The 23,852-nt window shown below is 36.3% G+C and overlaps 4 protein-coding genes across 4 annotated transcripts; 2 read left to right on the top strand and 2 right to left on the bottom strand.

The window, feature by feature from the left end:
• Positions 1–1,882: 1,882 nt before the first annotated feature.
• On the top strand, positions 1,883–11,186 carry LOC141827273 (uncharacterized). The gene is made up of 15 exons (XM_074714496.1): positions 1,883–2,851; positions 3,135–3,372; positions 3,760–4,040; positions 4,422–4,601; positions 5,249–6,010; positions 6,104–6,192; positions 6,286–6,348; positions 6,440–6,528; positions 6,620–6,685; positions 6,919–7,554; positions 8,001–8,075; positions 8,421–8,491; positions 8,579–8,636; positions 9,843–10,080; positions 10,227–11,186. Exons 1-15 carry the CDS (start codon positions 2,445–2,447, stop codon positions 10,964–10,966), a joined length of 3,993 nt encoding a protein of 1,330 aa, XP_074570597.1. The 5' UTR covers positions 1,883–2,444; the 3' UTR covers positions 10,967–11,186.
• Positions 11,187–15,820: 4,634 nt separating this feature from the next.
• LOC141827153 (alpha carbonic anhydrase 1, chloroplastic-like) lies at positions 15,821–17,125 on the top strand. Its single transcript, XM_074714405.1, has 6 exons — positions 15,821–15,890; positions 15,992–16,200; positions 16,261–16,367; positions 16,497–16,599; positions 16,698–16,880; positions 16,964–17,125. The coding sequence occupies exons 1-6, from the start codon at positions 15,821–15,823 to the stop codon at positions 17,123–17,125; spliced, it is 834 nt and encodes a 277-aa protein (XP_074570506.1).
• A 248-nt stretch (positions 17,126–17,373) lies between these two features.
• Positions 17,374–18,952, bottom strand: LOC141827334 (small ribosomal subunit protein eS25). The gene is made up of 4 exons (XM_074714556.1): positions 18,863–18,952; positions 18,689–18,763; positions 18,434–18,568; positions 17,374–17,666 (listed from the first exon to the last, which is right to left on the bottom strand). The coding sequence occupies exons 1-4, from the start codon at positions 18,863–18,865 to the stop codon at positions 17,553–17,555; spliced, it is 327 nt and encodes a 108-aa protein (XP_074570657.1). The 5' UTR covers positions 18,866–18,952; the 3' UTR covers positions 17,374–17,552.
• Positions 18,953–19,160: 208 nt separating this feature from the next.
• Positions 19,161–22,243, bottom strand: LOC141826669 (rho GTPase-activating protein 5-like). Its single transcript, XM_074713941.1, has 5 exons — positions 21,861–22,243; positions 20,761–20,881; positions 20,555–20,674; positions 19,906–20,136; positions 19,161–19,814 (listed from the first exon to the last, which is right to left on the bottom strand). Exons 1-5 carry the CDS (start codon positions 22,241–22,243, stop codon positions 19,308–19,310), a joined length of 1,362 nt encoding a protein of 453 aa, XP_074570042.1. The 3' UTR covers positions 19,161–19,307.
• Between the last annotated feature and the right edge of the window lie 1,609 nt (positions 22,244–23,852).

The following is a 23,852-nucleotide window of genomic DNA, read 5'->3' as shown; positions in this document are numbered from 1 at the left end:
CGAAAATATTAATAAAATGGCAAAATAGAAAATAAAATAAAATATGCAATCAGTAATTGATATTTCAGGTGTCCTGCGAAGGACTAATTCAAGCAAAGATGAAGAGGGTGATCCGATACAAATTTTGGCACAACAAGCATCTTACAAGTCATGCCACCGCCGTAGATAACAGGGAGTGTTAATAGAGACAATGCAACTGATTCAATTGAATTAATTGATCTAAACAAAATGAGATAAATGATTTTTTTTTTAAAAAAATACCAACTTTTATGGGTAGGATTAACTAAGTGCAACACTTTAATTCAATTCGAATAAAGAAAATTACAATAATTTACTTCTATTTTTATTATATATCATGCTTGCATCTCCCCTTCATATGCATGGTTTTAATTGTTCCAATAGGCACTTATCGTGATTATATCATTTAGAAAGTTTAAGATTTAAAATTTAAAATTTTTGAATAATATTATATTAAAATATCATTTATTAATTTGATCATAATTATTTAAATTTTATCAAAATTATTTTAAAATAATTATAAAAATTATTATGTAATTGTTACCATCCTAAATCCTAAATCTTAAACTCAATATAATACATTATAATAATTATTGAGTAATTTTTACATGTTATAGTAGTTATTTAATAACTTTTACCATGTAAATTTTAAATCTTAAACTCATCCTAAACATATTTGTAGCAATTATTTAATAATTTTTATACATTTTAATAACTATCAATAACTGCTATAATAGTGCTTGATCAAGAGACAATGGTGGAGCCATGTATTAGCTTATTTTTTGTAAAAAGGTGGAATCCGTCACTCCAGTCCCCAGTGCCCCCACACGGTCGGTGATCATCTGTGAGGAGGTAAATCGAAAAACTGTAGTTGATTACGACGGAGGAAGGTATTGCTTAACTTCGTCAAGATTCGAACTCTTGTCCTCTTCTACAAGTCTGTTCCATCGTAACCAACTCAGTTATATCCCGAAAGACTATGTATTAGCTTACTTGAACTTTAGCCCAGAAGCTGATGATATTGAGAAGAAGACTATAGGGACAAGAGAAAGAACAAAAATTTTAGAAAGAAGGGAAGATAGCTCGGAGGCTCAAGATCATCAGCTCCGATAGATCAACCGAGTTTTTAGAGAAAAAATAAGTGATTAGGCATTCATTTAATTTAATTTTTGAAAAATAACATCCATTAGATGTTTCACTTCACTTGAGACGACGTAATTTTAATTTTGCCCTACTTTTATTCATTAGTTATCATGTCCTTGCGTTTAATTTGTTGTGATTTTTTTTTTAAAAAATTGTCTGTTACTTATTTTTTTACTGACTTTATCGATTCAAAGGAAGAATGTAACTGTACATTTTCTTCTATTATGTGGATTATATATACATTTTTAAATAAAAGTTAAATTTTTTTTATATTTTTTATATTATTTAAAAAATATAAATTAAGGCTGAGAATCCCACTATAAAATACGCGCGTCGCGATAGACTAAAAGGAGCCTCGGGTCTATATATACTCCAATCCCCTCCTGCTTTTTATCTATTTTGGCAACGTGCTGACATCATCAGCCGTTGCGAAAAAGGAAACCCTTTTTTTTTTATTTGGAAGCGGCCGCCCTCGATCCACTGGTCACCGGCGGCCTTTCTCGATCTCCTCCGACCGCCGGCTCCGCCGCGGTAAGCAGCATTTTGCACGAATTAGGGACTTTACTTGGTCCCCACCGCCGAATTAGGGTTTCACCTCGGAGGTTCTGGTTCGCTTGGGATAGCTTGTTTGCTGCTTTTATCATGGTTTACGCGTTGGAGGTTGATCTTCGGATGACTCGGTTGATATGTAGGTTTTCTCCGTCTCTAATGCTGAGGTTCTGCTCGAGCTGCTGGATTACTTCCTGCTAGGGTTGATCCTGGTTGCTGGACGGTCTCATTGGTTTGGTTTAGTAGTTTGTTGTGTCTAGGTTAGCTTTCGGAGTTATTTCCTTCTTGCGGTGTTTCCGGCGACTGAAGCTTTCAATTCTTTGGGGGTCGGCTATTGTAGCTACCTCGGCATTCACTGTAGAGTCTCTCTGCTGTCTCCTTTTGTTGGAGTGTCTTCTTTTAACCATTATTTGCTTCCTTCTATGGTTGATCCTGGTTACTGGACGGTTTCATTGGTTTAGTTGAGTAGTTTGTCGTGTATACATTGGCTTTCAGAGCTATTTCCTTTTTGGGTGTTTCTGGCGATTGAAGCTTTCAATCCTTTTGGGCGTCGGCTATTGTAGTTATCTCCGTATTCACTGTAGAGTCTCTCTTCTGTCTCCTTTTGTTCTTCTGTTTGACCAAGAAGCTCCTCCAAAATCTTCCCTCCATTTTGTCGAGAACCTAATTTGCTTTCACAGCGTGCTCATTTACTGAAATTGGGTCTTGGATTGAGCTTGTTCAGGGGTTCGAGCATGAAATTGTCAGGAAATATGAGACCAGCTTCTACTTCAAGTGGTTTGGATGGATCAAATTTTGTAGCTTCCTATAACAATGGGCAGCGTGTAACCTACTCCGGCTCTGCCCTGGATAGGTCTGGAAGTTTCCGTGATAGCTTGGAGAACCGTATTCTAGCTACTGGTTCCAGCACATTACGAAACCCACCTGGGGAAATTCCACCTTTATTCCAGTATCTATCTATAGAGTCTTTCTCAATGGGCGAGAGAAAGTATTCTCGCACTTCAGAATTTCGAAGAATTCTAAGTGCAACAGTCGAGGAGAACACTTTTGGATCAGTACAATCTAAGTCACTCCCACCTAATGCATTAGAGGACCTTAAGCGTTCCAAAACCAACATATCTGAGACGTCAACCAAAGCAAGGTACGATCTTTGTGTTTCTTCTAGTGTTAATTTGGCCCTTTCCTTTTCTCTATTTTTAAGGAAGGTCTTTTGCTATACTACTGTTTCAGGTAACGCTCAGAATGAATTAACATGTCATCTCCTAGAACTGTCTATAGGATTTTCACTTTCATTGCTTTGCATGGGGTATATGTTTATGGAGTTCTTCATGCAAAGAAATATAGTTATTACAATTGTATTTAGGTTAGTAATTCAGTATAATGTTATTTGTTGTCTGCTGAGGATATTGTTTTATTTTGACCAGGGACTTTACGAAGGTGTTACAGGACTTAATTGTCAGATTAGATAGATATCGTAACTTGATCTCAAGGAAACGACAACGAATTGATCGATCAAACGAGAAGTCAGGTAATTTGAATTCATTAAAGATTGGAGGTCAAAGTCATGCAGATTCTGCAGAAAATGCAAGCCCGAGACTAGAAGATAGAACAAAGAATCTAATTCCTAATAAGCGTATGCGATCCTCTATGGCGGAAGTACGGGTTTGTATTGTTCTGTAGATGCTATATTTATAAATAGGGCTTTTGACTCCCTGATTCACTGTGGTGGTGCTTACACATTTTCTAGATGATTCTGAATCTGAGCACATTGATGATGCAGTAACTAGTAACCATTTACCTTCTACCTTTCACTAGCAATTTTCATGCTCTTTCTCCTTAAAATTCTGTCCATGCTTGTAAATTTCAAATTCAATTTTTTTTTTCATTTCACTTTTGGAATTTGATATCACTCGAATAATATGGCTAACTGCTTTACTTGATAGGAATAATCATAGTGATTATGATTTTATCTTTAGTGGTTGTCACAATGTGAATGAGAAAGTCTTAGTTGATGTTAGTTGCACTGATTTTTCCCCTCCTCTTCCTCAGGGTGCAGTTCTGCCTAGGCAGGCAGCAGGTACAGAAAAAGATAAAACCGTAATTTTTGACAAAGATAGAGGTGTGCTTAAAGGTTGTAATGGAGGATCAGTAATTTCAGATGACAAGATTTGCAGACTCCCTCCAGGGGGTGATGGCTGGGAGAAAAATAAAAGAAAGCGTTCTGTTGGCCTTAGCAGAATAAGTGATGGAGATCGAGAGCTTAAACAGTCAATTCAGCAAAGGCCTAAGAATGAACCCCGTTTACGTTCCTCAAATGGCATTGGATTCAGGTAGTTATTCTATTAGATTATAACTTATACTTCTCATCCTAGTTGCCATAGAACTGATACTTGTGTTTGGATTTCTGTTAAAACTGCCTTAAGTTAGTAGTTTCTGTGTTATTATTAACATTGGTTGATTCAAGGGAAATTTTCAGAATCTCTTTCTGCTTGTATTCTGTTTATTAATTACTAAATTATGTAAATAAAACTACCTTCTTTCGTCAAAATTAAAACGATATCTTCATGCTGATTAGCTGTTGTTGCTTTCTAGTTCTTCATTTACATTCTCTATTGTTGCTTTCTAGTCCCTTATTTGCATTCTCTTTTTTCCATTCTTTCTCTATTGTAAAAACATTCTATTAATTTTTTCTTGAGGTTCTCAATTTGCAGACCAGGATTATCTAGTGGAACCATATTAAGCAACACGACGGATAGCTGTCCTGAACTCAGTGGTGCTAACTCCTGCAGTACACCTAAGAATGAACTCGATAGCAACTCCATTCCAAATGAAAGGCAAGACCACTCTGTTGGACTAGATAATGAGCAGAGTGTATCTAGAGGAAGCAACAGGTATGTTTATATTGTTCGTGTGTGTGTATATATATATATATATACTTAGAGGGTCTAAATATATTATAATAATATGTATTAAGTCAATATGCTCCAAAGCAATGCACTCTCCGTCCTACATGGGACCGGTCTAAACTTTGATTGTAAAACCTGGTTGTGCAATCATAAGAGTTATGATGTATTAAACTTTAATAATTCTTTACAAATATAATTAAAATTACCATTGTCAAGCATCTATTGTAAAAATTACCTCACAGATTCATACCCAAACTCATATATTAGTTCAAGCATTATTGATAGCTAAAAAAATGAGACAGGCAGGCCATGTGATCCTTTTCCTGTGTTTTGAGACGTAGGATCCTATGATCCTTTGGCCTGCTCTCTAGTACAATGACCTTGTTTCTCATTTATTTACACTCATCAAACTCTTATTACTTAAAAGGTGCACATATTATCATGTAATTGTAGAACTATTTGTTTGCTCTCTAAATTTGTACCACTATATATTTGGTCTTTTGTCTTTGCGTATTAATTTTTACTTTTCAACTTTTCAATGTCCTGAAGAAATCATGTCAAACTTTCTCTTTCTTCATGTACTTTTCTTTGAACATTCAGCAGTTAGAACATTGATTCGTCTTTATATCCAGGCTAAATATTCGGGAAGATACTCAAATGGGAAATCAAATTCCTTTGGTAAAAGGAAAAACAACTAGGATACCACGAACTAGTTCAAACCTTGTTACAAATGCACCCTCTAATTTCCTTCGCTCATTTGGAAGCAATGATTGCCCAGAGCAAATTCCTATGAGCAAAATTCAGCCTTCAAACCTGGCAAGCAACCGTAGAAGGGCTATAAATAATGATTCTCCGTCACCCCCTGTAACTCAATGGGTGGGTCAAAGGCCACACAAAATCTCGAGAACAAGAAGAGTCAATGTAGTTTCTCCTGTTTCAAACTCGGATGAATCTCAGTTTTTGCATGAAGGTTTTTCTGCTTCTGATGTTGGAACTCGTATGATGACCGCAGATACCAGTGGTCATCTAGTTTCAAGGGGAATAACCAGTAGCTCTCATCAATCAAAACTGAAACATGATAATGTCCTCCCTCCTCTGTTATCAGAGAGTGAGGAGTCTACTGCAATCAAAGCCAAGTTTAAGGAGAAAACAAGTAATAAATTTGAGCTAGAGGATGGTGTTCAAGCACCACTGAAGGCTACAACTCTTGTTTTGCCAATAAAGAACAAACCTTCAAAAGAAGAAATTGGAATTGAAATTCGCAGGCAAGGTAGGAGCGGAAGAGGATCAGTTCATTCAAAATCATGTTTACCTTTACCAAAGGAAAAACTGGAAAATATAGATTCTACAAAGCCACTCAAAAATGGAAAGCATGGTTCTGAAAGGAGTGAAAGGTTACAGAACTTCTTTACAATTATGAAAATTGCTCTTATTTCATGATTCTGAATTTGTTTACATGTACTAAAATGATTTATTACTTGGTATAGTAGGATTGGCCGGCCTCCAAAAAAGATGTCAGACCGGAAGGTTTTTGCCCGGACACAAAATACAGATGTCGGTTCACTGGAACGAACAGGCTTGTGATTTCATATTCATTTAATGATTTGATTTTTGATCTTTCATATTCTTTATAGTGGGTAATCTAATATAATAATTTCACTCATTGCAGGAGAATCAGAGGATGATCAGGAAGAATTACTAGCAGCTGCTAATGCTGCTCGCAATGCTAGCTGTGAGTTCCATCTTTAACATAGCTGCTTCAACAGATCAAATTGATTCATATTTTTGTCCTTTTGTTTTATTTATCATTTTTATTCAAGCAGATGATGCCTGCTCTAGCGACTTTTGGAAGAACATGGAATCCTATTTTGCTTCTGTTACATTGGACGATTTATCTTTTTTGAAGAATCAGGCTAGTGTTTATTCTTCTATGATCCCATATGTTATTATCAAATTAATGGTACTGATAAAATTTGCTTTTTGTCAATCTGAACTTTTTTCAGATACATTTTACTAAAGAGCTAGATTCAAGTTTTCCCTATAGTATCGAAGCTGGCAATGATATAACGGTAATAGTCATTTCGAGTTTTCTGCATCCATGATCATTTACATTTCTTTCACTCAAAAGCTATGATTTCCCACTTGTCGTGCTCCAATGTTTTGACTTGAGGAGCTTTACAGCTTGCTATTTACCAGAATTATATTGTCTCTTCTTCTCTGTGATTCAGTTTCATAGACCGAATAAGCTTCATTTTTGGGGGCACCCTTTGTTTGTTCTCATCTGAATTTATTTCCTTTTCAGAGTGAAGTTTTGAATGATCTGGCAACATCACCTCACTTTTCTTATGCTAGAGAGCAAACAAACTCAGTTGCACCAACAGACAAATCTTTTGAGGACCTTTATTCAGATGACAAGAGACAGCTTGTCAAGACATCAATGGGGAGATTAGAGATCAAGAGATTGTATGAGAAACCACCTCCACTCTCACATAGGCTTCTCTCAGCCTTTATTACAGTAGATGAGATTGCAAATTTTGAAAATGACACTCAAGAGGAGTTCAATCTACAATGTTCAAATGATAATGGTCACTATGATCCGAACAGTCATTGTGCTAAAGATTTATCAAAAATGGATTGTCCCTCAGAGCTTGATTACAACAATCAGAGAAATGGGATAGCCTATGATGGATTTTTGACCACCAACAACTTTAGGCACTCAAATCTTCAGAATTTTATGCCTTGTGATGATCCAGTTGTTGAAAATCATGCTTTTTGGAATTCATGCAATGGGTCGCTTTCTGACTACCAGAAAAGTGATTGTAATCTTCTGCAGACAATGAAGGGCAACTCTCCATATGAATGCCAATATGAGAACATGTCTCTTGATGATAGGATTTTGATGGAGTTGAACGGTCTAGGCATATATCTCGATACACTGGTATGTATTCAATCTGTTGATATTCTTATGCTATTACTCATTGATGAAAGTTTAACTGATTTATGATATTCAATGTATATTTCCTGTAGTAGTCTTTTCAACTAAAATCTCCCTTGTCTGTTCTGATGGCAGTCTTTTCAACTTACCAAGATTGAACCAAATTGAAATTTTATTGGAGTTTCTAAGTTGAGGTTTTGAATTTGATAATTAACACCTCTAGTTACAAATTTCACTGATCTTGTAAATGATATCAACTCTCTTGATTTTTTTCCCAATATAGTAATTCTCAGTCCTGCCTTTGATGAAAAAGTAAAACAACAAGCTGAAATATGTGTCCAACTTTTTATTTCATATGCAGTTTTGTTATTTAAATTTGTAGCAGTCAAAACTTACCAATAGGTTTGGTCCTTCATCTCCTTGTTACATTTTTGTGCAACATTCTGCAGCCTGATTTTGCTGATTGTGAAGAGAGTGAAATTGACAAAGCTATTTCAGAACTTAAATTGGGACTCAACCAGCAGGTAATTTCTATTAAATGTTTCCTTTTCTGATACTCTATTTGTTAGGTAGGTACAGAGGGTCAGTGGGTCATTCACGAGCATGTAATGCTTGAAAACAATTTGCCACAATGTTGTAGTTTTGCAACTACAGATAGTTCCATTGAAGTATGGTCACTTGAAAATGATATGAAACATCATTTGTCCTCGAAAAACTTATATGGAAAGCTAATGAACTCAGTAACTGACACAATTTACATTTTCTATTTTAGAATTAGTTTATGGAGGAATTTCTGGTCTTTCTGTCTAATTACAAAAATTCTGATGTATTATTTACTGACATTTGCACTATGCTAATTCATTTGATAGGCAAGGAAAAAGATAGATCAACTTGATAAATTGGAATTAGCAGTTCAAGATGCGAAGAATATTGAGGAAAGGTGTGGGCTGCTGTATTCTGCATTCGTTTCACTTTCATACCAGTAATCCTGATCTACTAAAGACTCTTTTTACTGTTTGAATGACAGGAAACTTGAACAGATAGCAATGAATAAGCTTGTGGAAATTGCATACAGAAAGCTAATGGTAATGCAAAACTCAATGTAGTTTGGTACTGCATTTTGTTACCAAACTTTCTTAAGAATTATCCTGCAAGTTTATTTGTAACCTTGTATTATCATAAATCCAAAATGATTTTGCATAGAGAAGGCTTGGCTATTCATACGAGAACCTAGTCTTATTATAAATCCAAATTAATTTTACATAAAGAAGGCTTAGTATTCATACGAGACAATCCCAATGCCTGATGCGCTCCCAGAGACATTGAGACTATGCCACATTTCTTTCTGCATTCTCAATTTCTTTTTGTCAGGCGTCACCATGAATAGGAAACTGTCATGCATAATTATATACCCTGGACTGAACTAGCTAGTTCTACTGGAAAGTGCAAGAATTGGAACCTCAGCCAACCAATGTGAAATTGATTGGTTGACAATCAATCCAACCAATGAAATAATAACCTAGAGCTCAATCTGGTCCTTTGTCTGGCCATGGTATGATAAACTATGTTATCTGGTGTATCAATGATGGCTATTTTGTATTTCAACTTTTCTTCTGTGGTCTTCAAAATCAAATTATTTTGGTTCCCTTGGGCCTTGACTCAACATGGCCTTTTGAAGCTCACATGCGAAGAAATTTTGCACTTTTTTTTGTCTCTTGGATTACTTTCATGGTGCTATGATTTGTTCCTTTATCTATTTTTTTCTCGTGATCTAGAATTTCAATACCATTGTGAATGCAGAATGCAATTGATTGACCTGAAGTTTTAACTTTTTTGGTATGACTGTTGTTCCTGCCAATATTCATCAATTTTTGTAAAAGGAAAAAATATGACCCGTATAGGAAGGATAGAAAAAGAGTTGGAAAAAAAAATAGGGAAGAGAGATTTTGGAAAAATGAAATGCATCCAAGTTGCTTATCTACCCCACTCCTTCACCCTGCCCCCTTTTCTCTTCTCATGACTTCTGCCACTTCACGACGGGCAACATGCTTTTCAGTAGACAACAAGATTTATCTATTAGCTTTAGTTCCTGACAGCGGCACTCTCCAAAAGTGGGACTAATCCTGACGCCCATGGCAGTGCAATAGTGTTGACATCAAATTCATTTATAGATGTCCATGCTTAACTTTAATCTCCATGCTTTTTTTTGTAGCTCGTGATATATATACTTCAGTTTGCAAGCATTTTTTGATCTTAATGGATATGGCTGTTGACCTATTGTCTCTTTACAGGGTGGTCGAGGTAGTCACAAGAGTAGCATCACTAAGGTGTCAAAACAGCTTGCATTGTCCTTTGCTAAGCGAACAATAGCCAGATGTCATGACTTTGAAGCAGGTCGAAGTTGCTTAAGTGAACCGACATTGCGGAATGTGCTCATGTCTGCTCCTTTATGCCAAATTAACACTAAACATTCTGTTGCTGTTACTCATGAAGAGTTGGGGAACAGTCATCTTGGCTATCGAATATCAGGTATTTGGTTTCTATCATATTTTCCCGATTTCAGCAGAATGCATGTCTAACTTCAATGTTACATTGAACCCGTGTCCGCATGTCTGAGTGACAAATTTCACCTGCCACCTATTATTTTCGTAACATCTGCTATTTTTGGATTTCAGAGGTAACTTCTGTTTCAGAGAGGCATGATGTTCCTAATAATATTGGTCCGACGCCATCAGATCCTTACCAAAGTATCCCTCAATCAGATGAGAAATCAAGTACTAGAAACAACCGGAAGGAGGTGCTTCTGGATGACGTCGCTATAGGTGCTGGTTCAAGAACCACATCAAATCCGACCCATGCTGCCTCGAGTGTAAAATGGAAAAGAGCTGAAAGTGTGAAGGATCGGAACAAAGATGCAATGGGAAGAGTTTCCATGGCTAAAGTTGGCCGTCCATCATTAAGCAGGGGTGAACGCAGGAGGACAAAGGCAAAACCAAAGCAAAAAATAAACCAACAGTTTTCTTCAGCAAATGGCCTTGGCAGGGTGGCTGAGGCAGCCAAGTTCAGGTCGCCTGTATCGCAGGAGTCCTTTGACACCGCAAACAATTTCACACCTAGAAATGATCACGAAGTCGAATTGCAAAGCTTAAGTGATAGGGGGTGTGATCCTCCTAAAGAGATGGATGATGGTATGTTCACAAACTTACAGTTACCCGGAATAGACTCCATCGATGAACTAGAGGCAGGCTTAGGCGGACAAGGTCCTCAGGACATCGCCTCTTGGTTGAATGTTGAAGATGAGGAACTCCAAGACAAGGATTTAATGGGTCTACAAATTCCGATGGATGACCTCTCAGAAATTAATATGAGCTTCTCCAGTAAAACCCACAGACCTCCTTCAATAGGAAGGAATTGAGTTCAGAGTAATGGCGGCTTCTAGTTAACAACTAACAATTGGTAATTGTCAATGAGAGTAGAATCTGTAGCTCGGCTCGGCTAGTCTTTCTTATTACTTTGTGAAGTTTGTGGCAGTTCCAAATGTTTTCTGTCACCTGAAAAATGTTGAAAGAGGACCAAATGCAAGGGTCATGTAAGCATTTGTATAGATCATATTGTTGAAGCTAAATAGAATATGTTTTGGGGTCACTCTGTTATGAGTAGGTTAAATATATTTCAATGTAGATGATTTTTTTTTTCATTAAATCCATGTCAATCATAATTTATTCTAGAATATCTTTCATTTTAAATTTCTAAAATGTAAATTTATAAATCATTTTCAATATAATTTTTGTACAAATTTAGATTTTTAACTTGTTTATGAATTAATATATAGGGTTAAAATTAACATAACATCTTGTAAGTTTATTTATAAGACAATTCGTGACATAAAAAAAAAAATTAGATACTTGATTTTATTTCAACCCAAGATGATCGATCGAGCTAGGGAGCTCTTGTATCTAAATTTTAGAAATAAATATATATAAACTAGCACAAATCTTGTCCTTCCGGTATTCTCTCCAAAGCCGGCTTCCACTCGGAGCTCCTCCTCTTCTTCTCGGTCGAGCAATTCTTGCTCACTTCTCTCTGTAGCAGAGACATCATGTCGCCATGGGAGATGCCTCCTTGTCTCAGCATCTCCTCCACCTCTTGCCTGCTCAAGACCAACTTGATTCTGATGACACCTTCTTCTTCTTCTTCCTTCTCCTCTCCGGCTTCCCGCATCGCCGACTCGTTCTGCTTCTGCTTTAGAATGACTCTGCTGGAGAACTAAGCAGCAGTTCCCCATCCTACTTAACACTTCAAAACCAGCAAAAGGTTGGATTTATGGTGCAGGACTGTGGGGGTGGAGAGGAAGGTGGTGAGTCTCTCTATTTAAAGGAGGGAGGTTTCGACCATGGCCCTCGAATTGGAAATATTTTGCACGAATGCCATGGGGGAAGGGCCCCACTTGAATCCTATCTAGTGATCACTGTGAACATAAATATAAAACATTCTTCAAAATAAAATAAAGTCTTTCATATTACTTTTGTCACCTTCGAGTCTTTAAGACTTAATTTTTTATATTTATAATATAATTTGGGTATTAAGAAGGACGGAGCCCATGTTAAGTTACTCTTTTGCAAAAAAAATAAAATTTGTCATCTTAACAGTCCCACACAATCAGATCTACAATCATCTATAAGAAAGTCTTCTACAATTGATCACGACGGAGGAGGCTATTGTCTCGGCTTCGTCGAGATTCGAACCCTTGTCCTTTTCTGCAACTCTGCTCTGTCGTAACCAACTCAGTTATGCCCACACATGTTAGCTTACTCAAACTTTAGTTCGGGCGATCGATGACGTTGAAAAGGAAGAACGTATGTGAGAGAGGAAAGTAGATAAGCTCGGGGGCTTTTTTTTTCAATTAGCCGGGGGTTGATTAAGTTTTGGCTTTGCCATTACATCATGTCTTCTCTCCGACTAATCTTGAAGGTGAGTTTCTTCCGATTCGTCTACCGAGTAAATTTAAAAGCATGAGCAGATCCTGATGTGTTGGTCCAGCATCATCAATAATTCGAACACCGCGGACATATAATAATTCGAGCATCGTCCGAAAGCGTGAGCTATGCCGGAGGTGGGGACTTTAAGACTTGAGTCTTAACGACATGAAGTCTTGTTCGATGTGGTTTGGTGGCGAAAGTGGGTAGGGCATCAAATGTTGTGAGTCAGTCAATATTTTAATGGAAGGTGAGAGATAGCACTCGACCAAAGAAATAGTGGCCTTCTTCAAAGTCACCTTTATCTATTTACATGAAGTTTTGTCAAATATGTTCGCTATTGGATGGTTTAATTTTAAGATATATTCTATAATAGTATTATGTTTAAAGGGAAATTTTATAAAATAATGATTTTTAAGTTTTTGTAGTGATATTTTAAATTTACCTTTATGCATTCACACGTAGTTTTGTTAAATATTTTCAATATTAGATGGTTTGAGTTTTATATATATTTCATAAGTAATCATGCTTAAATAAAGTTTTATTAAAAAATAATAATAAATTTGTTAAATTATATGAAATTAAATATTGAATTATAAACAAAATATAAAATTGTAAAAATAAGAAAGTGAATATATTAGCATGAATAAAATAAAATTTAAATATATTTAAAAAATTAAATGAGATCTATCGAGAAAAAATGTTGAAAGATATTTAAAATGATATAAATAAGTATATAAACCATCAATAAATATCAAATTATGTGATATAAAATTATAAAAAAATAGAATTGAAAATTTTTTAAAATTTTTTGTTAATAATGATATGATAAAATTTATTTAAATATAAATAAGAAACATAGTACAATTGTTATCGTTCTTAAACTATTAACTTCTTTCCATAAGTATGACTTCATATTAATAAGAAGAGTCCCGTAAGCTGGGATAAATCAAAGGAATAGACATTTTGCATCCGTTGAAAATTGATCCTAACATCCATTGAGATAAATACTCATATGGGTACCAACTGCGCCAACTAGTGGAGGACATGACTCTAACTTCATTGATTATTATAAAGTAAATACAATGTACTAGATAAAGCTGATCACGCGGCACGATTAAATCAATATTCATTATTTACTTTCACCACCTAGCAAGTTTTTGTTTTTATTTTTGAGCAACAAAAAAGCCTCTTAATGGAACCAAACCATGGTAGTTTCTTGTGCATTTAAACACACTAAAACGCTAAATGCGACGTTGACTAAGCACTAAACTCCCACTAGTTCTTGCTGGTCTAGTGATTTGACCAAACCGAGCACTAGTTTTTAACCGTGGTCAACGTGATGTTGACTTCCACTCCATGTCTAAATCTTCATCCTATTTTTCTTTTCTTTTTCCCCTAGATAAATAGCCATGCAAAACACGATACGATAGGGTAAGAATTACTTTTACTTTTTAAGTAATAAATCAGATACAAGTCTAGACGAATTTCATAATGTTATTAGAATCAAGCGTTAGTACAACTTTGTGATTTAAACTAGACAGCTAATATGATAGATGCAAAAGTACGAGGTGTCACACATGATCAATCGGGTCACATGAGACCTTTGTCTCAAAACACGCTAAGTTTAGTGCTCAACAAGTGTAAATATATATGTTTCAATCCGAGCTTATCGAACAAGTGCAATATGTTTCAATCCGAGTTTATCGAACAAGTGTGGAGTCTTCCTCATCCTTTTTTGACATAATGCATTACATGAGATTGCTACACGTACTACATAGAAAGCAACACAAAGCATGTATTTGATATATGCACTTGCTTTTTTTTTTTTTTTTCTTTTTTTTTTTCTTTTTTTTTTTTGACTTTGAAATGACAATTTTTTACGTCAAATGGAAATGAAACAATAACATGTATTCTAATATTATAATTAGGGACGAATAAAAATTTTATTGAATCAAATTTATCGATCGAAATGATCAAATTTAAAAGTTTAATTTGATTATTCAAAATTTTAATTTTTTAAAAAGATTAATTATTTTAGATAATTCAGTTTGATTTTAATTTTTAAAATTTTAATTCGATTAAATTGAATAAATTAATTTTTTTAATTAAATCGGATTAAACTATGTCACGATCATGCCAAATGACATAGCCTGGCCGTGTTATGTGTTGAAACATGGAACATGATGCCAAGTGGCATGGTTGTCCCCTTTTCCACCTCAAAATTTTCATGATTTCATTTGTTTCTCTTAAAAATTTGATTATCGATATTTTATCGATTCAATTTTTTTGATTTTTATTAAAAAGTTTGATCGATTTGATAAATTCAAAAATATTTCAATTTATTCGATTTCAATTAAATCGATTTAATTGGTTCGATTTTGAACCAATTACTAACTATAATAATAATCAAATCTTTATCCCACTTAATAATGGACTATACTATACTAACCTCAACATTATTAAACTTAATAACATAAAAATAACTATTCAAGTTTCTATAATTATACAAGCCTTTTAAGTTTAAGATTAACGAGGGTAGTTAAAGTTGCCTGAGACCTAATAACCATACGTTCTCAACATCTAAATTTAAGTTTGTCCATTCATTCTCCACTTTGTGAATTTAAAAGTTTATAACGACCGAATCGATTGAATTTAACTGATTAAATCAATCGATTGAATTTAACCAACTAAATCGATCGAATTTAAAAGTTTTATACAACTATTTTAAAAATTAATTATTTTAAATAATTTAATTTGATTTTGATTTTTAAATTTCTAATTTAGTTAAATCAATATTTTCAACCAAATCGAACTAAATCACATCACTTCAAATGACACAACCAAACCAAGTAAGGTGTTAGAACATAAGACACGACCATTGTCTTAATTTTTTCTTGATTTTATTTTTTTCTTTTAAAAATTTGATTACCGATATTTATCGATTCAATTTGTGCAAGTTTTATTAAAAAGTTCGATCAATTTGGTAAGTTCAAAAATATTTCAATTTATAATTTTCAATTAAATCGATTCAGTCGGTCTTTATCACACTAAATAATCGGATCTCTACATTTATTAAACTCAATAACCTAAAAATAACCATTCATGTTTTACAACTATACAAGCTCTTAAGTTTAGGATTCATGAGGATGGTTAAGATTGCCTGAGACATAATAACCATCCATTCTCAACATCTAAATTTAGCTTCGTCCATTCATTTCCCATCTCAGAAACACTTAAATAGATGGAAAATCTATAGAAGAGAAACATAAATCCATCAGTGAATTCCATCAATGAGTCACTTTAAGGCCATCTTTTTACTAGGGATTGCATCCCTTGTTTTAGCTTGCGCAAGGGCAATCGGTATGTGTTTTTAGTTATCCAACAGATTGTTCAAGACTTACCAATAGATCTATAATTCTCTAAACTCAAGCTAATGCTAGTTTTATCAGATGATCCAAAAGGCTTCATCAGATACGGTTACAGCGGCGCAAATGGACCGGACAAATGGGGAAGCTTAAGCTCCGATTTCAGTCTATGTTCTCAGGGGAAGAAACAATCTCCGATAAACATTTCAAAGAACATTACGAGCTACGACCCCGATTTGAAACCTGCCGACAGGAATTACAATAAGACGCGAGCGACAATCATCAACAATGGCTTAAACATTGAGGTTTGATCCTTAACCTAATAAGACATGAACTTGTTCGCAGCTAATGGTTTGATCTTGCAGCTAATATATGACAAAGGTGCTGGGAATGTGACTGTAGATGGGAAGAACTACACCTTGGAACGAATGGTTTGGCATTTACCATCCGAGCACACTTTAGATGGTGAAAGGTATTAACATCTACCAATCTAAGAAAATCACATAAAACCTATGCGATTAAATCAAATAAATCGATCAAATTTAAAAATTCAATTCGATTATTCTAACATAAATTCACCTAGTCACCATTGGTTCATCAGTTTTCCTATGGAGCTTCAGCTAATCCACAAGAGCGCCGACAACAATATCACAGTTATTGCGATCTTGTATCAATATGGCAGTAATGATGCTTTCCTTCTGCAGGTAGACTGAAAACATGACTTCAGTTTTAATACTACTAAACAGGGAAGAGGCCCATAAAATTCTTTATAGAACTGATACGGATACCTTAAAATTCACAGTTACAAGACGAGCTGCAGCAACTGCAACAGGATTCATGCTCAGGAGATGAAGAGGCAAGGATTCCAGTTGGGCTTGTTCAAATGAGAACCTTGGTGCGCCATACTCGCAAATACTTCAGATATGTTGGCTCCCTCACCACCCCTCCTTGCACTGAGGATGTTATATGGATCATCCTCGGCAAGGTACCCTTTCAATTCCTATCGAAACACTTAAATTCTATTGTGCTTCAATGTCGGATGCTCACATTTCTTTATCACTGTTCCAGGTGAGAAAGATGACAGACGAACAAGCTAACTTACTGAAGGCGCCCTTGAGCGCAGAGTATAAGAACAATTCAAGACCGACCCAGCCAATAAATAGCCGAACCGTGCGACTCTACGATGAAATGCATCAAAACAAGAACAGTGACTCCAAGAAGTCGAGTTGATACTAGACTCGTCTGATCGATGTGTGCCTTGCATTTCCACCAGAATCATCTGGATGAGTTGAATATGCGAGGTCTTATATTGTACTTCACAAGATCACTAGAAGTTTGTAGTATGCCCCCTGATAAGATTGCTACCCTCATTGGTCCAGTGATGCTAATATATCAAGAATAAAACTGAATTTCGACTACCATTTGACTGGTTGGATCATAAATATGATGACAGCACAAGAATTGAAAAGGTTAAAAAATTATCTTAACAAGTAGAATATTTAATCGAATGAAAAAAGTTAACCAACTTGGTAAGTTGACACATGATCAAAAACAACTTAGTTGATTCGCGAAGCATGAACTCAAAGAACTTTGCTAAAAGAAGCAACAAATGGTTAACCTGACAAAGTACTCAAATATCATAGAGAAATACAACCTCCTAGGTGTTTGTGGCTCTAGTATAAATCTGTTGGCTGGCATGGGCGGAGACCATCCTTATAGCACCCCTTGCCATCAGATCCTTTATCGCTCTCCTAGCTAGAGATCCATTGATCTGAAAAGGCACAGGGGATAACCGTGTGAGCTTGTTGTCATTATAGGACATTCAAAAAAAAAAAAAACAGAAAGCTTGAGGATGTTTATGCTGTAGGAGGACAAATTACAGCTTCCATTGGCAAAATAAAAGATTATTGCAATGACGATGTGTGATAACCATTAACATGAAGCATCTCAAAAGAACAGAAATTATCAATAGTTATCACAAGTCCATTTCTATGATACTTGTCAGGGATCCTGATCAGTCAAAAGAAGCTAGGAAAGAATATGAACTTGAAAATATGTTTTCATCTTTTAAGTACACCAACAACACAAAACACTTTTACTTAGACAAATAACAATAAAACAATGAATATCTCAAGAGAAAAAAATCTAAATGCCACAAAAAGATGTTAAGTCATATACCAGTAATTTCTAGTGTGAAGCATCTAACCATATGAAAAAGTTAAATTGATGAGTTATGTTAACTGAGCTTATAAAACCTGACCAACAAACAATGTTTCCGATCAGTCAGCTAATAGGAACTGAATCACATGATGAGCTCTAGAAGATTCATTTTGGTAGATGTGAAGTATGCTATCAATTATTGATGAAGACAATGTTAAGTACTAAATCTTGGAGGTTACTAATGTGATAATAAGATCAAGTAAAACCAAAATTTGAAGAAAAAAATTGTTAAACCAATTTCAACAGGCATCTAACAATACAAATCACTGCATAGTTCCAGGCACTAAACGGTCGATCCATAAAGTCGAGATCTTTTACCCGCAATCTCTCAGAGAGCACAGAAGGGGTGATTTGCTTGTACTTGGGAACCTCAGAGAGCATCTTGTCATAGTTTGCCTGATCAAAGAGAACAGCGTTGTTCACCTTCTCCTTCTGCTTTCCCTTGCTCCACTTCTGCAAGCCCAACACCAATTCACTTGAGCAACATCACAACACAAATTAAGAAGAAAGCAGAAAAAGGCACAAATAAACACAACAAAGACGTTAACTTTAACCTAGGAATCATGCACCTACCTTCTTCTTCTGCTTTCCTCCGCCAGATTTGGCCGGCTTCGAGGACGGAGGCGGGGCTTTTTCCTTCTTTGGCGCCTGCCACACGGATCAGAAAACCCATTAGAAAACTCTACCCTCGAAGGTATCCCGAACTGAAGGAAGAAGAAGGTGAACGGAGATCGTCAATCAGTATACCATCAGCTGATTCTAGATCGAAACGTTGAGAAGAACAGAAGCAGAACGCAGCGGCGCTTGGTGGGTGACGCCCGATGATTGGGGAAATCGCGGCAGCTTTATTAGGGTTTGGATCGCCTGCGCCTTAGCAGACCGAGCCCAATTAACACACGCTTCATGGCCCATTAATAATTCTGGAAAAATCAAAGATTTATCATTTTGATTGGCGAAAGAATTCGATGATCAGAGATGAACATTTCGAGAACAAGAAACAAATATTTTATCATTAAGTTTACAAACAAATGATCTACATCGATCACAAACGTTTAGCAAATCATTGTACGTGAATCTTGGTGGATGAACACTGGGACAACATGCATCTAACAGAAGAACAAACAAAGAAGAAGAAGAAGAAGAAGAAACATTGAAGTTAAATAGCTAGGCGACGACTGATTCATGGCGACCATCAAATAGCTTCTACGCATTCAACCTTCGAATTTAAACGACTCAAGTTACTTGTTTCCTGTGATTTCTCATCTTGCATGGAAGCTTTAGCTCCTTTTGTTCTTCTTCCTTTCCTGTGATTTTGACTGCTCAACCTGCGTCCCTTCTTTCTCGAAGAGTTTGCATGAACTGTAATCCCTACTGACTTGATTGCGAAGAGTTGATCAGTTAAGGGCAATGCATTCTCCTCAGATGCAGAGTTGGACTTTTCTCCGGCAACTTGCAGAGGATTTAGCAAAAGAGGTTGATGCTTTATGACATGGACATGGCGACTTCCCTGACGATTGCAAATCTTGAGATTATACCGAGGGCTGTCGCAACCATTCTCATCAGATGAATCTGCACTCAAAACAAACACATCGTCGAACGAAGAAGAATCTTGTCTCTCTTTGAGGGTCTTCAAGATCAACATCCTCAGAAAGGTCATCACTTGCACTGCATGCATCAATGCGGTCAAAGGATCTGCCATCTGAAATTGAAAGGAAAACAGAGTGCAGTTACAGAGATTTCGACAAGGAAGTAAACATCGATACAATGTATATTCTTCCTTGATTGATTACCTGAGTCATGTTTGGGGCAAACACAGTCGCAATGTTGTGTGCATTCATCTTGTTTAGATGTTCTTGTTGGGCAACATCAGCCATCAAGTTGATAGACCAATCAAGCAATGCAGCTTCAGATGGAGGCAGCAATGTAGCTAGTCGAGCACAATCTTCCTCGGTTCGGCATTGCATTATCTGTTCGGATGAAAGCGAATCCAACAATCCTGATGGAAGTTCTCTAAACCAAGCCTGAAGAATCATTGAAGAAAAGTAATCAATCAGAAGATGAACTTTTCTCTAGTAGGGGTGTTGTTTGTAAAGCTTGATCCATGTTGCATCAAACTGAACTGAACAAGAAGTTTAAAGCCTAACAGGCCTACAGATTCAACTCAGATTCTTTAAGTTCGCTTTCTCAATTCGGTATACATGTTCATTGTTTTATACGATTTTGGCGGTATCACTCACTGTTGAATCAAAGTCGACAAGCAAACATGGAGACCATTTCCATTAGAGGACATCCTATTTGTTAATTCTAACAAAAAAAAAGGATGAAACTTTGATCAAAATAGTGAGCTGATGATGAAGAACAACATTCGAAAAAACAAAATCGAGCATGTGTTCTACCACTATGACAATATTAGTTAAAGATTGTAGCTAAATGCTTTACCTTCAGTAAGCCTGCTAGACAGTGAACATCAATGCCCTCCGGCACAATTCCGTTATTCAGCTGGTGCCTCACATACTCTTCTTGCTCATTTTCACCATTGATTCGAAAAATTCCTTCTGCCTGTTCGGTATCAACAAAGTCAAATTCTGGAAACCAGAATGTGTTATTACAAGGCTTATTTACTTATTTGAAATCAGCAAATGTACCCAAAGGCCGCCTTGCTCATAAAGACGACGTTGCATTAGCAACAGTATCGTCGGAACACTATTGCCTCTGGAATCATATGAACACTGCATAGACTCCGCGGAAATGCCAAAGATGGTTGCACTGCAGCAGAATTCCAAGAGAGTTAGTATGAACCCCCAAAATAGATGTATATGGTAACCTACAAGTTAACTTTTGGCACCAACATGGTGCACAAGGGTTAGACTATAACTTGGCTATAGTAACCGGTGCTATCGTATACAGCTTTTCCTAGCTATGTTCGCAAGTTCATCGACTAGTAGCTGGACATGATTATCCTTCTTAAGTCTAAACATTGATTAAATGGACCTACAAAGAGTGTGGTGAAGTTAATAAGAAGCACCTTTAGAATTGTTAATTTTCCATGGCTACATGTCCAAATACTTTGCTAACTTGTGGATAATCTATTCTAATCTATGATTATCGAACAACATCCACTTTGTAAACCCAAGAAGAAGAAAAAGAAAGTAAACTCCGAAAAAACTTGCCTCCTTATGCCATATACAAAAACTTCTCACTCGCGATTCATGTAACAAGCTACACCAAGGTAAAAATGTAGAAGAATAGCTTGTGAAGGTTGTCCTTGTATAGTCATTCATCGACAAAAGTAGGGATAATTGCACTAGAATGAAAACTAGCAACAAATTCAAGAATACCAAGTTACCAATAATGTCTATTGAAGGATGAGGAAGGATCATCAAAACAATGAGTCATGTAGTGTTGATTGCCCATTTGCCATCAAAATAACAACAAAAAAACAAAGAGATCAGGGTGAAGATCTATCATTTCCTAGCTTCATGGGGATCCAACAAATCACCATTGTCAAAGATAGCTTAACAAAAGTCCAATCTCCCTAATTATCAAGCTCAGAATTATCCAAAGAACAGAAGGTTATTTCACAAAAAATAGCAAATAGGATTGAAATTGTTCAGAGAAAGCATAAGAAGATCGAAAGTAGGAAGAGGATAAGAGAAGCACAGTGCGAGTTCAGAGCAATCAAAGTTACTAAATTTGTTGGAAAACACCTCAGTTTCTACAGGAAGAGGAGAGAATTGTTTCAGACCTTGCGCTGGGGGCTCGGCGGGGAACCTCCGGCTCGAACTCGACGGGCAAGCCGAGGAAGCCGCGGAACCGATCGAATGTGACGTGGGCGACGTGCCGCACGTCCGTCGGCCAGCTAATCTCCATGGCCTCGTCGACGACACACACCGCCTTGCACCCTAACAGCGACTTCCGGAGCACGGTCAGCAGCAACGCCAAGACCGACAGCTGCTCTTCCTCGCCTCCTCCACTCCTCCTTTCCTCCTTCCTCTCTACCACCTCGCCACTGCCACACCCGCGCCCTTCCTCCTCATCCTCTCCGCCGGAGCCATCGCTCGGGTCGCAATAAAGCTCCCGACTTGGGGACGAAGAAGAGCGGGAGGGAAATCGGAGCACCTCGGCCATGTCTTGGGCGAAATTAGGAAAACAAGAAACGGAGGTTCGTTGATGGCCGCTGGATAAAGCTTGGGTATTACAACGACGGCCGGTAAAAGATCCGATTTTTATGTCGCAGCTCTTCTACTCCTCCCCTATCCTCGATAAAAAAGGAAGGATTGGAAGATGTCGGACGTCAAAATCACAGCTTTTGGCCATAAATCTCCTTGTAGCCGTCGTCGTCTGGCTCTACTGCTTTAGCTAGAGCAAGAAAATGGTACAGAACATAGGAAACTTTCATTAATTGCTTGAATTAACTGAAAAAGAGAGAGAGAAAGAGGAAGAAGAGGCATTGATGTTTGACTTCACGAATGACATTCAATACTCTTTATTTGCTAGCTATTTATCCTATATTATAGAAAAGAAAAAGAAAGGAAGGTTTATTAATGGAACTATAATTGCACCACCTTCTTCTTCTTCTTCTTCTTCTTCTTCTTCTTCTTCTTCTCCTACTTTTTTTGTTCGACTTAATGATCTTGAGCAGCAGAGCTGCACATGTTGGTTGGTCCAAATGCAAGCAAATCACCAATGGAACATGACTGCAATTTAATGATATTAATGGATATGTTTAGAGAGACATTAATTAGCAATTACAGAATATTAATGCCACTTGATTAGCAAATGGCCCCAAACTTGGTTCTGTCCCAAAAACAAACGAAGAAAGATCATGCGGCTGCTTTAATTTAATTATTTGCTAGACATACATCCAATCAAAACAGTTGTAACATCTTTGTTTGTACTCGAGATTCCTCTGTTTTTGCTCAGCAATCTCAATCGGCTTGAGCTCAAAACAACTGTTATATCTTTGGAAGGTGGAGTTAATGGATGTAATAATATTAAGGGAGATGAAAAGCATTTGAGTGAGATAAAAATTTTAGCAAGTGTTAAAATAAATAATCTCATTTTACCACTATTATATTACATCGATCGGTGATTCGGTTCGGTTCGAGTTTCTTCGGCTCACTTTGGCATGCTCAATTTGCATTTTCTACTCGAATCACTAGGTCTAACTTGTGCAACTCCATTAGCTCATTCAATTCTAACAGTTCATCCATCTTAATTGGTTTATGTCTTCTACTCGATTTGTTAACCCACATTCAATCCTAACGAACTTGACTTACTTAGCATATTTAAGTTGGTCGTTTGGTTAACCACTTTGTGGGCTTATTAATGATGCATATTAAACATAATTATTCTTTGCGATATAATTAATCTAATCAAGATTGCCATAAACGAGCGAAAAGCAATTTTACAGAAATTGATATTATAAATTCATTTTTATAAAAATAATCATTTTGTGAAAAAAATATTAATTAATTGCCATTAATTTTGTCAAACTAATGAATCACCGTCTTAGTGGATGTGGAATCAAGGGCAATCACCATTTCATCAAATTGTGTAAAAAAAACTTATTATTTTATATTTTTTATTATTAAATGAACATAAATAAATTCTTATCAAATTGAATATTATATTCAAACAAATCCCAGAACTTAAGATTGGACATGAACTAAGATTTTACTATTTTGATGTCCACACCAGCTCCTTGCACACAGTTGACACCACCACTAATGCCTCA

Source organism: Curcuma longa, chromosome 4 (assembly GCF_044706935.1).
Source record: "Curcuma longa cultivar G26 ecotype Majalengka, Jawa Barat chromosome 4, ITB_CL_G26_1.1, whole genome shotgun sequence".
Taxonomy (NCBI): domain Eukaryota; kingdom Viridiplantae; phylum Streptophyta; class Magnoliopsida; order Zingiberales; family Zingiberaceae; genus Curcuma; species Curcuma longa.
Note: the sequence above shows the minus strand (reverse complement) of the source record. Positions and strands in the feature narration are given on the sequence as shown.